The sequence below is a fragment of the Bos indicus genome, chromosome 4, assembly GCF_029378745.1.
Source record: "Bos indicus isolate NIAB-ARS_2022 breed Sahiwal x Tharparkar chromosome 4, NIAB-ARS_B.indTharparkar_mat_pri_1.0, whole genome shotgun sequence".
In the NCBI taxonomy this organism is placed as follows: domain Eukaryota; kingdom Metazoa; phylum Chordata; class Mammalia; order Artiodactyla; family Bovidae; genus Bos; species Bos indicus.
Genome location: NC_091763.1, coordinates 97535294 through 97548027, shown reverse-complemented (window position 1 = coordinate 97548027; position 12734 = coordinate 97535294). Strand labels below are relative to the sequence as shown.

The window sequence follows — 12734 nt, the reverse complement described above, 5'->3', positions numbered from 1 at the left end:
TTTTTAATGACTATTGTGAACATGGTCTAGCTAGCTAGTCTCTACCTGTAACCAGAGATAAATGCTCCTGTTTTGCTCAATACAGGTAAGTACAATAGACTGTTGCTTGAAAGTTCCATATTTCAATTAACTTTTTGAAAGAGGGGAAGTTCCTAGTCAAGATTATGATGATTCTCCAATTAACCATCCTCACAGAATAAAAGTCCTCTGTAATTTAACTGGATTTTAGTGTTTTTCAATTATACACAGCAATGCTGTCATAGGTCAGACAGCTCAAGGGCAATATTTGTACTTAATAAAGCCATGTATAATTGCAAAGGACAAAAACGTATCTATGTATAGTCTCTACTTCCACCTAAACTAAAAGCTAATGGAAACCGAGGAAGCTGATAATGGCTGTCAGTGGTCCCATCTCCTTCGGGACTCCTAACTTCTTAGTGGTAAGCTGTCCATCCTACTTTAGACCTCTGCCATCCATATTCCTCCTGTCAGTGAGCTAGTCAGTCTTTATCAAACATTTACTATACCGGGCACTGTGCAAAGCACAGGAAATAAAGAAGCATTTCCTTCCCAGAGCTTATACTTCAGTGACAGACTCAAACAGTGAGCATTAAGCCACACTACAGTGCAGAAAGTGATCAGAAAGGGAACATTAAATATGTGAGCACACAGCAGGGGGAATGAGCTCAGAGAGAGGTAGAAAGAGGGCGTGTGTATGGTTTTTTGGGTGGTGGGCAGGAAGTAAGTTAGGGAGAGGAGGGACCAGCAGGGTAAATGACAAATTTAAGTAGGAAAGGTAAGTAGCATTTAGCCCAATGAGGAGACAAACAGAATGTATATGAAAACTCTACAGTGACAGAACTAGTAATAACAACATTTGAGGAGGAAGGCATTAGAGTTACTATATGCCAGGCACTTTTCTTAACACTGTTCACAGCTTAACTCACCTAACTTTCATAACAACCTCATGGGGTTATTTTTATCCCCATTTGGAGATAAACAGAGGCATAGAGCTTCTGAAGCTAGGAAATCAGGAGCTAGGTTTGAAATGTGGGCAATATGGGCCCAGAATCCTCTACTCTTCATTGATCGGCTATTACTGTCTCTCAAGAGATCATGGACCACGAATGGGGAGGAGGGCAGAGAAAATCCTTCCACATGGCTAGAGCAGACTGCTTACTCACTGTGCTTACTATCTAACCAAAAAGAAGAATCTAGTGCATACTTATGTGTACTCAGTCATGTCTGACTCTGCAACCTCAAGCACTGTGGCCCCCCAGGCTCCTCTATCCATGGGATGTTCCAGGCAAGAATACCAAAGCAGGTTGCCATTCTCCTCTCTAGGAGATCTTCCCAACCCAGAGATCATATACTAGAAGCCAGGTGGAAAGGAATTATATGGGTAAATTTAACCTATTCCTTAGGCCAACTCTGAATTCACAAATGAACTCTGTGATGAAAGGTGGAGATACAGAAGATCTCTCTAAACCTAGATGACTTGCTACATCCCCTACCTGGCAGTTCAATTATAATCAGTCCTACAAGAATGTGTGTTCCAAAACTACCATTGCCTCCCAAGCTTTGCAGTCCATCCTACATTGCTAGGAGGTCTCTGCCTGCAGAGGTCTGGATCGCCTCCTCCTTCACTCCTTGTCTGACCACACATCGGGTTACTCCTTCACTTATTCCAAATCTAACTATTCTCCATACTCCTCCACTTCAAGACTCCAAGACACACCCTTCATGTTTTCTAGAACATATAGCAATACTTTAGAACTAAGTAAGATGCTGGTAAGCTAATGTCCTTTTCCTTATATCCTGAAACATATTTCTAGGTTTTTAATTCTAGAAATTAAATCTAAAGAATCATTCCCTTCCTTCAACAAACTTAGCAATTTATGCCTAACATCTGCTTAGCTGTTGACCACTGACTGTCTGATATTGCTTGGTTTCTGGAGGGGTTTCTTTGTTTGCTGTTGGCGCACCATGGGGCATCTTAACTCCCCAACTAGGGATCAAACCTGCGTCTTCTGCACTGCAAGGCAGATTCCCTGATATTGATATTCCTCCCTTACTTTCACAACTGGATCTTCAGGCTCTTATCTTATTTGTACCAGACAACTTCCATCCCTTTCAGTGCTTGTGTGTGTTGCATTTAGCAGGCCTCACGAACCTTCCTTGACTGATCACATTTCCCATGATTAGCATCCTTTTGATCACAGGGGGAAAAAATGTTATTGGCGTGATTTTTTTTATTTAATTAAATTTACTCATTTATTTTCTTAAGTATTTTCTTCTTCAGATTTCAACTATTTGGTAACCACACCTAAGTATCAAATATCCTGTGTATCAAAGCTATGTCAGCACACACTATTTAAAGGGAGAGGGTGGGAAGATTTGGGAGAATGACATGGAAACATGTAAAATATCATGTAAGAAATGAGTTGCCCGTCCAGGTTCGATGCACGATACTGGATGCTTGGGGCTAGTGCACTGGGACGACCCAGAGGGATGGTATGGGCAGGGAGGAGGGAGGAGGGTTCAGGATGGGGAACACATGTATACCTGTGGCGGATTCATTTTGATATTTGGCAAAACTAATACAATTATGTAAAGTTTAAAAATAAAATAAAATTAAGAAAAAAAAAGAAGTTAAAAAATAAATAAACAAACAAACAAAAAAAACTCAAGGTAACTATTAAGAATAACAAATAATTGATTTTTCTGCCTTGTATTAATACCCTTTGTGAGGTCTAGAATATAATTATGAAAACAAATAAAATTTAGAACAGATATAAATATGAAAAATAAATAAATAAATAAAGGCATCCTTCTTCCCTTTTCCAAATCTCAAGCATTCCTGTGATACTCCAGAAAGTATCGAAAACAATAATTAAAATAACCATGGCAGCCACAGAAGATGGGCGTTCCTCTAGACGGTGACTGGAATCATGTCCGTCATCTTTAAGCAAGAGGGAACTGCCCTCCTTTTCTTTGCACTTTGAGCTCCCACTTGAATGGTGGCAGGTCTATAAATCCTGCAGCTATAGTAACAGTTTTAGCTGCTTGGCGGCAGAAGCTGGGAAATGATAGAAGAAACAGATTACCAAGTCTTTAAATCTTTGCTATTGTGAAAGAATCCTATGAATGCAGACCTCAAATTCACATGCTATGAACACTTCAGATCTTCCTCCAGAAAATGACTTTTTCCAGGGAGGGTCAGTTACCCACCTTGAAGTTCTCCGCTCCGACTGTACAGCTCCCTTCTCTGTTCTCTCAAGTAGGCACTCATGCTGATGGCATGGGAGGAGGATTCGAACCTGCAATGAAACGCAGCAAAAAACACACAGTGAGGGAGTAACCAAATAGGTGGTGTCCAGCTACGTATATCCCCAAAGTAACCTACTCCATCCATGGGATGCTCACTAGTACTCCATGACCAAAATGTCCTGATCCAGGGCAGGCTGCCATGGATCGTGATTTGTGAATGGTATTCCTGGCGAAATGCTCTTCCAAGACAGAATTTGGATCTTCTGCTCATTCTTGATTTCAACTGATACAACTTAATCTCTTGCAACTTTCTATTGTCTTCAGATCCCTCACCAAGATCCCTACACACAATCCACACAAGCATCTCATAAAGTCATTCTGACTTTCCTCCTATGCAACCCAAAAGCCTTCAGTGGCTGCCAGCTGCCACCACAGAAATACTGGCTCCTCGGAGCTGAACTCTTGCCCTTCCAACTAGTGACAGGATGAGCACGGTGGGCTCTTTGAAATGATGTTAAATAGCTACACCAGAGAAACAAGACATCTGCAGTCTCTCCGTAACAGCCCTCAAAAGCCATATACCTTCTAAACAGTTGTCAGAATTCTTACCTGCCACCTGCCACATAAAATACTTTGAAAAATACCAAGCTACACAATGTCTGTTCATATCTCCCCAGGAATGGTTTCAGAGACTAGAAACATGGTGGATAGGTTCGTGATCTAGAACATGTCTTTAAAAGCTAAAATGACAAGAAAGTGAATAAAAACAGAAACAAATCATAGTCTTCAAAGTAACTTGCAGTGGGACTTCCCTGGTGGTCCAGTGGCTAAGACTCTGGGCTCCCAATGCAGGAGGTCTGGACGCGATCCCTGGTCAGGGAACTAAGATCCCGAATGCCACAGGGCACAGACAACAATAAATAAATAAAAAGGCACCAATTTCTTTAACTAAAAAGAAAAGGTAAAGGCATTGTTCATTCACTCACTCATTCTTAAAAAAATAACAAAGAATAACTTGCAGATACGGGACAACAACAAACAGGAAAAATTATGATTATATCAAACAGTAAATTCTTCGATGTGCTAAGAAATCCCATTTCAAACCTGAGGCATTCAAAGCCAGGATAACAGGCTGACAGGAGAAATCCTTCTAAGAATTATAGCCACTCAGGGGTAAAAACAGTGAAAAAGCATCAGTGATGATGGGACAGGTTTCTGGTCACAACAAAGGAGCCTCAATATTTTCTTAATTATGCCTTCTTTATCCATTCTTTGACAAGGAAGATGAATACCAAGATGAATGTCAGTGTGAGGGAAACACTTGAGTCACTTGATCCTTTCTCTGCACCCTGCCAAGAACTGAGAGGGCACGAATAGCCAGAGGGAAGACAAAGGGCGCGGTACTTCAAAAGTGCCACCTGCCAGTCAAGAGCTGACAAGAAACCACTGACCTCCAAAAAGCACACTGACAGCTACTGATCAGAAACGGCAAAGGGGAAAAAAATACTCGGGCAAACACTACAAAGGCACACGGAATACCATAAGAGAAGACTTAAATACACCCAATTAACCTTGGCTAGGGGCAATTAACGGAGAAGGCAATGGCACCCCACTCCAGTACTCCTGCCTGGAAAATCCCATGGACAGAGGAGCCTGGTGGGCTGCAGTCCATGGGGTCGATAAGAGTCAGACATGACTGAGTGACTTCACTTTCACTTTTTACTTTCATGCACTGGAGAAGGAAATGGCAACCCACTCCAGTGTTCTTGCCTGGAGAATCCCAGGGACGGGGGAGCCTGGTGGGCTGCCATCTATGGGGTCGCACAGAGTCGGACACGACTGAAGCAACTTGGCAGCAGCAGCAGCAGGGGCAGTTAAAGACAGCAATAAAGTTCCTCATGGATGTGATAAGAACAGAGGACTTGCCAGAATCTGAATCCTTTATGACCTGATGTATTTTTACTACTTGGGAATCCTTTTTGTGTTTGCAACAAGCCACAGATTGATACAATTTTACAGTAAAAGAGGCAAGAAGGATTAGCCAGTCTCACCTAATTTTACAGCCAAAGGCATGAGGGGCCATTGAGACAGGAGAACAGCCCTGACTCACACGACTCATTAATGGTGGAACCAAAACAAGAAACAGGAAGATCTGTAAGAATGGCCTAATTCTGTGTGAGTGATGAGTTTTCAGTTCAGTTCAGTTGCTCAGGCGTGTCCCACTCTTTGTGAGTCCATGAATTGCGGCATGCCAGGCCTCCCTGTCCATCACCAACTCCCGGAGTTCACTCAGACTCACGTCCATCGAGTCGGTGATGCCATCCAGCCATCTCATCCTTGGTCGTCCCCTTCTCCTCCTGCCCTCAATCCCTCCCAGCATCAGGGTCTCTTCTAATGAGTCAACTCTTCGCATGAGGTGGCCAAAGTATTGGAGTTTCAGCTTTAGCATCAGTACTTCCAAAGAACAACCAGGACTGACCTCCTTCAGAGTGGACTGCTTGGACCTCCTTGCAGTCTAAGGGACTCTCAAGAGTCTTCTCCAACACCACAGTTCAAAAGCATCAATACTTCAGTGCTCAGCTTTTTTCACAGTCCAACTCTTACATCCATACATGACCACAGGAAAAACCACAGCCTTGACTAGACGGACCTTTGTTGGCAAAGTAATATCTCTGTTTTTTAATATGCTATCTAGGTTGGTCATAACTTTCCTTCCAAAGAGTAAGTGTCTTTTAATTTCATGTCTGCAATCACCATCTGCAGTGATTTTGGAGCCCAGAAAAATAAAGTCTGACACTGTTCCCACTGTTTCCCCATCTATTTCCCATGAACTGATGGGACCAGATGCCATGATCTTAGTTTTCTGAATGTTGAGCTTTAAGCCAACTTTTTCAGTCTCCTCCTTCACTTTCATCAAGAGGCTTTTTAGTTCCTCTTCACTTTCTGCCATAAGGGTGGTGTCATCTGCATATCTGACGTGATTGATATTTCTCCCGGCAATTTTGATTCCAGCTTGTGTTTCTTCCAGCCCAGCATTTCTCATGATGTATTCTGCATATAAGTTAAATAAGCAGAGTGGCAATAGATAGCCTTGACATACTCCTTTTCCTATTTGGAACCAGTCTGTTCCATGTCCAGTTCTAACTATTGCTTCCTGACCTGCATACAGGTTTCTCAAGAGGCAGGTCAGGTGGTCTGGTATGCCCATCTCTTTCAGAATTTTCCACAGTTTATTGTGATCCACACAGTCAAAGGCTTTGGCATAGTCAATAAAGCAGAAATAGATGTTTTTTTGGAATTCTCTTCCTTTTTGCATGATCTAGCGGATGTTGGCCAGAGGAGGCAATGGCACCCCACTCCAGTACTCCTGCCTGGAAAATCCCATGGACGGAGGAGCCTGGTGGGCTGCAGTCCATGGGTCACTGAGGGTCAGACACAACTGAGCAACTTCACTTTCACTTTTCACTTTCATGCATTGGAGAAGGAAATGGCAACCCACTCCAGTGTTCTTGCCTGGAGAATCCCAGGGATGGGGGAGCCTGCTGGCTGCCGTCTTCGGGGTCACACAGAGTTAGACATGACTGAAGTGACTTAGCAGCAGAAGCCGTATCAGATGTTGGCAATTTGATCTCTGGTTCCTCTGCCTTTGCTAAAACCAGCTTGAACATCAGGAAGTTCACAGTTCACATATTGCTGAAGCCTGGCTTGGAGAATGTTGAGGATTACTTTACTAGCGTGTGAGATGAGTGCAATTGTGTGGTAGTTTGAGCATTCTTGGCATTGCCTTTCTTTGGGATTGGAATGAAAACTGACCTTTTCCAGTCCTGTGGCCACTGCTGAGTTTTCCAAATTTGCTGGCATATTGAGTGCAGCACTTTCACAGCATCATCTTTCAGGATTTCAAATAGCTCACTGGAATTCTATCACCTCCACTAGCTTTGTTCATAGTGATGCTTTCTAAGGCCCACTTGACTTCACATTCCAGGATGCCTGGCTCTAGGTCAGTGATCACACCATCATGATTATCTGGGTCGTGAAGATCTTTTTGGTGCACATCTTCTGTGTATTCTTGCCACCTCTTCTTAATATCTTTTGCTTCTGTTAGGTCCATACCATTTCTGTCTTTTATTGAGCCCATCTTTGCATGAAATGTTTCCTTTGTATCATTAATTTTCTTGAAGAGATCTGTAGTCTTTCCCATTCTGTTGTTTTCCTCTATTTCTTTGCATTGATCACTGAGAAAGGCTTTCTTATCTCTCCTTGCTATTCTTTGGAACTCTGCATTCAGATGCTTATATCTTTCCTTTTCTCCTTTGCTTTTTGCGTCTCTTCTTTTCACAGCTATTTGTAAGGCCTCCTCAGACAGCCATTTTGCTTTTTTGCATTTCTTTTCCTTGGGGATGGTCTTGATCCCTGTCTCCTGTACAATGTCATGTACCTCCATCCATAGCTCATCAGGCACTCTGTCTATCAAATCTAGGCCCTTGAATCTATTTCTCACTTCCACTGTATAATCATAAGGGATTTGATTTAGGTCATACCTGAATGGTCTAGTGGTTTTCCCTACTTTCTTCAATTTAAGTCTGAATTTGGCAATAAAAAGTTCATGGTCTGAGCCACAGTCAGCTCCCAGTCTTGTTTTTGCTGACTGTATAGAGCTTCTCCATCTTTGGCTACAAAGAATATAATCAATCTGATTTCGGTGCTGACCATCTGGTGATGTCCATGTGTAGAGTCTTCTCTTGTGTTGTTGGAAGAGGGTGTTTGTTATGATAAGTGCGTCCTCTTGGCAAAACTCTATTAGTCTTTGCCCTGCTTCATTCCGTATTCCAAGGCCAAATTTGCCTGTTACTCCAGGTATTTCTTGACTTCCTACTATTGCATTCCAGTCCCCTATAATGAATGAAAAGGACATCTTTTTTGGGTGTTAGTTCTAAAAGGTCTTGTAGGTCTTCATAGAACCGTTCAACTTCAGCTTCTTCAGCATTACTGGTTGGGGCACAGACTTGGATTACTGTGATATTGAATGGTTTGCCTTGGAAACGAACAGAGATCTGTAATTTTTGGGATTGCATCCAAGTACTGCATTTTAGACTATTTTGTTGACCATGATGGCTATTCCATTTCTTCTAAGGGATTCCTGCCCACAGTATAGATACCATGGTCATCCAAGTTAAATTCACCCATCCCAGTCCGTTTTAGTTTGCTGATTCCTAAAATGTCGACGTTCACTCTTGCCATTTCCTGTTTGACCACTTCCAATTTGCCTTGATTCATGGACCTGACATTCCAGGTTCCTATGCAACATTACCCTTTACAGCATCGGACCTTGCTTCTATCACCAGTCACATCCACAACTGGGTATTGTTTTTGCTTTGGCTCCTTCCCTTCATTCTATTATTATGCAATAATAACAAACGTGTAATGATTTAAGTTCATTTACTCACTTCCAATAACTTATGTTTTCCAAAACCACAATTTCAAGATTGGTTAAGTGTCTAAAAATGCTTATGTGGTCTGATGTTCACAGTTAGGGGTGAGGGGTGACAGTATGAAATCTAAACACCCTGAAACTTGCTTTTGGCAATATGCATAGAGTGAAAATGGTCAGCTGAGCTTCAGGAGGGAAGAGGAGGATGAGGAGGGTTGGAGGAAGGAAGGCAGGGGAGGGAGGAAAGAAAAGGCCTAACAGGAGAAGGCAATGGCAGCCCACTCCAGTACTCTCGCCTGGAAAATCCCATGGACGGAGGAGCCTGGTAGGTTGCAGTCCATGGGATCACTAAGGGTCGGACACGACTGGGCGACTTTACTTTCACTTTTCACTTTCATGCATTGGAGAAGGAAATGGCAACACACTCCAGTGTTCTTGCCTGGAGAATCCCAGGGACGGGGGAGCCTGGTGGGCTGCTGTCTGTGGGGTCACACAGAGTCGGACACAACTGAAGTGATTTAGCAGCAGCAGCAGCCACAGTAGGCCTTAGGCAGCACCTGAGGCAGTCTTAGCTGCCTCCATCAACCACCTTTCTCCCATGATATCTTGCTTGCTGGCACAGCCTTAATTTTATCTGGGCATCTGTGTCCTCCATCCCTCTTCCCTCAGCAGGAAGCTCAGGGGAAGGGGCCCCCTCTCCAGCTGGAGACCTCTTACCAAAGATAAACTCTGACTGCTTTAAAGACAGTCACCATGGTTTCCTTCCCCTTGCCAGTGACTGGTTCAGGAATGGGCTTGCAGAGGGGCTTTGCCCCTGGCAGAAAACATGAACAAATGGATGACTAACCACTACTCATGAATTAAAAAGGATTTGAAATGCTAAAGCCATTTCAGAAGGCAGTTCCATGGCGTCTTAAAAAGTTAAAACACAGTCCTACCATGTGATCCAGCAATCACGCTCCAGGGCGTTTACCTAAATGAGTCAAATACGGACACTGACACTAAACCCTGCACATGAATCTGTATCACAACTTTATCCATGACTGCCAGAAGCTGGAAGCAACCAAGATGTCTCTCAATGACTGAAAGGGAAAACTGTGGTACGGTCACAAAACTAGTATTATTTAGCAACACAAAATATGCCACAAAAAGACACGGATGAACGTTACATGTGAAAGAAGCCACTCTGAAAAGACTGGGTATTGTCTTTAAGACCTTCTAGAAAGAGCAAACTACAGAGACAGTTTAAAAACAAAAAAAGATCATTCATTTCTAGGGGTTCGGCAGTAAGGAAAAGGAGGAGGAATGAGTAAGTGAAAAACAGGATATTTAGGACAGTGAAGTTACTCTGTTAGATACGATAATGGTAGACACATGACATCATATATTTCTCCAAACCAGTGCAACTATATAACACAGAGAGTGAATGCTAATATAAACAAAGAACTTTAATAATGATGTATCAATGTTGGTTCCTCAGTGTAACTAATGTGCCATGCCTAAGCAAGATGTTAATCAGAGGAGAAACTGTGGAGCAGAGGAACATAAGGAAAATCTCTGTACATAAGGGAAATCAATTTTTCTGCAAATCTAAAATGGCTATAAAAAATTAAGCCTATTAATTTAAAAAGAAAAAGATTTGTGGGATGAATCACACAGTTTCCTTGACACCACCATTTTTACTGGAGTGGGACTGAATGCAAAGAGAAAAGGAAAGGACCGAGTCCTTGATGACACTGTATTGGTGAATTGAGGAATCCTCTACAGTCACACTTACGTGTGAGGTAATAACCTTCTTACAAGTTAACCTATTCACTTGGGGTCCTATGTTACTTGCAGACTAAAGCATTTTAACTCCTACTGCAAACAACCTGTGAATAAAACTGTTTTTTTTTTTGTTTGTTTTTAAAGAACAAATTCAATAAACAGAGTGGATTTTACTACAGTCTGGGCACAGGAAATCTGCTCTCCTCAAGACTCCAAGATAAATGAACTGTTGAAACCTTCCTTAATGATTAAGAACTCTATGAATACCTGATAGAAAACAAATCTCAAAAGTGAATCAATAGAGGATACTGGACTTCCAAATATTTAAAAAGTAGGAATTCACAACATTGGGATGTATTTCTGTACTCATTTTACATGCTCAGATATGATCTTTTAAATATCTATTAATCCTCACAAGAACATAGGTTAGCCAAGATTTAAATCCTGTTTCTACCACTTGCTAGTTATGTGACCTTATGTAACTTAACTTAAAGAACTTAACCTCTTATGTGTCAAGTTTTAAATTTTTTAAAAAAAAACTGAATTTTGGAATCAAGTTTATAGAAAAGATACAAAACGGTACAAAGAGCTGCTGTATACCTTTCACCCCAAACCCTCCCTAATGTTAATGTCTTACATAATTGCAGAACATTTTGTTGCATCTAATAAATTAACATGGGTATGATATTGAACTACACACTTCATTTGAATCTCACAAAAATTTTCCACTAATAATCTTTTCCTGTTCCAGGATACCACACTGCATTTAGATCATGTGTAATTTTGATAGACTTCAGTTTCCAATGAGCTTTTTCTTTACCATGTATGTTGTTCAATAATCCCCTCTGACTAGGGCTGAGCAGAGAAAGTCATTGACCATGAGAATGAACCACACCATACCAGTAGTGTTTGGTAGGCTTTGTTTCCCACAGCACTGTTAATTCAGGGGAAGGGCTGGCTTCGCTCCCAGGATGGTGTAAGTTGTCTCCTGAGAAGCTTAAGAGCTGATTTTGATTGGGAGTCCCTTCATGGCCTCCACCAATACCATGCACTCATGGTACTATCACCAAGTATTTACTTGTCGGTCTTCTTTACTAAATTGTATGTGTCTAAGCCATGAAATTAAAACACGCTTACTCCTTGGAAGCAAAGTTATGACCAACCTAGATAGCATACTGAAAAGCAGAGACATTTGCCAACAAAGGTCCGTCTAGTCAAGGCTATGGTTTTTCCAGTGGTCATGTATGGATGTGAGAGTTGGACTGTGAAGAAAGCTGAGCGCCGAAAAATTGATACTTTTGAACTGTGGTGTTGGAGAAGACTCTTGAGAGTCCCTTGGACTGCAAGGAGATCCAACCAGTCCATCCTAAAGGAGACCAGTCCTGGGTGTTCATTGGAAGGACTGATGCTGAGGCTGAAACTCCAATACTTAGGCCACCTCATGTGAAGAGCTGACTCATTGGAAAAGACCCTGATGCTGGGAGGAACTGGGGGCAGGAGGAGAAGGGGACGACAGAGGATGAGATGGCTGGATGGCATCACCAACTCGATGCACATGAGTTTGGGTGAACTCTGGGAGTTGGTGATGGACAGGGAGGCCTGGTGTGCTGCGATTTATGGGGTCACAAAGAGTTGGACACAACTGAGCGACTGAACTGAACTGAAGGAGTCAGTGCCTCAACTTTTTTTTCATGTGTAAAAGAGCATGAAAAATAGTACCCACACCCATAAGATTTTTATATGAATGAGTAAATGAGATAATCCTTGAAAATAGCTTTATGCCTTGGCTAGCACTTAGTAAGGACTCAGAAGTATTAACCACTACTCTTGCTGCCCAAATCTGATATAATCTGAATTAAATTATGATTAATTGAGACTCTCCTGAGAAACCCATTTATCACAGTGCCTGGTACATAGTAAGCACTTGAGCAATGGTAGCTGTTACTGTTATTACTATTAATGCTAATAATTATATTAACTATTAGCTGTTACAAGTGACACTAACTTATGACCTGCTGAGGAGGGTAGTTGGTCATAATAAGGAAAAAAGAATGTCCACATTATTCTTTTATTAATTCAAGTAAAACCCAATACTACTTAGCTAGCTTTATGACTTTATTAACAAAGGTTGTTTCTTGGCACTTGGGGCCTTTGCAAAGGCTAAAATACTTCATTTCCTTTCATTCCATATAAAATTCCCCAGAAACAAGAGGGGAATTTCTCATTTTATATAAAAATACCCAGAAATGAATTCTAGAAATTATTA

The 12734-nt window shown here is 41.8% G+C and overlaps 1 protein-coding gene across 2 annotated transcripts in view; it reads right to left on the bottom strand.

Moving 5' to 3' along the window:
* Positions 1-12734, bottom strand: part of EXOC4 (exocyst complex component 4) — an 806466-nt gene that overhangs the window by 570166 nt on the left and 223566 nt on the right. For both annotated transcript variants that reach the window (XM_070787321.1, XM_070787322.1), the window contains exon 9: positions 3232-3320. In XM_070787321.1, coding sequence (XP_070643422.1) covers positions 3232-3320 — 89 coding nt within the window. The remainder of the gene's footprint in view (positions 1-3231; positions 3321-12734) is intronic.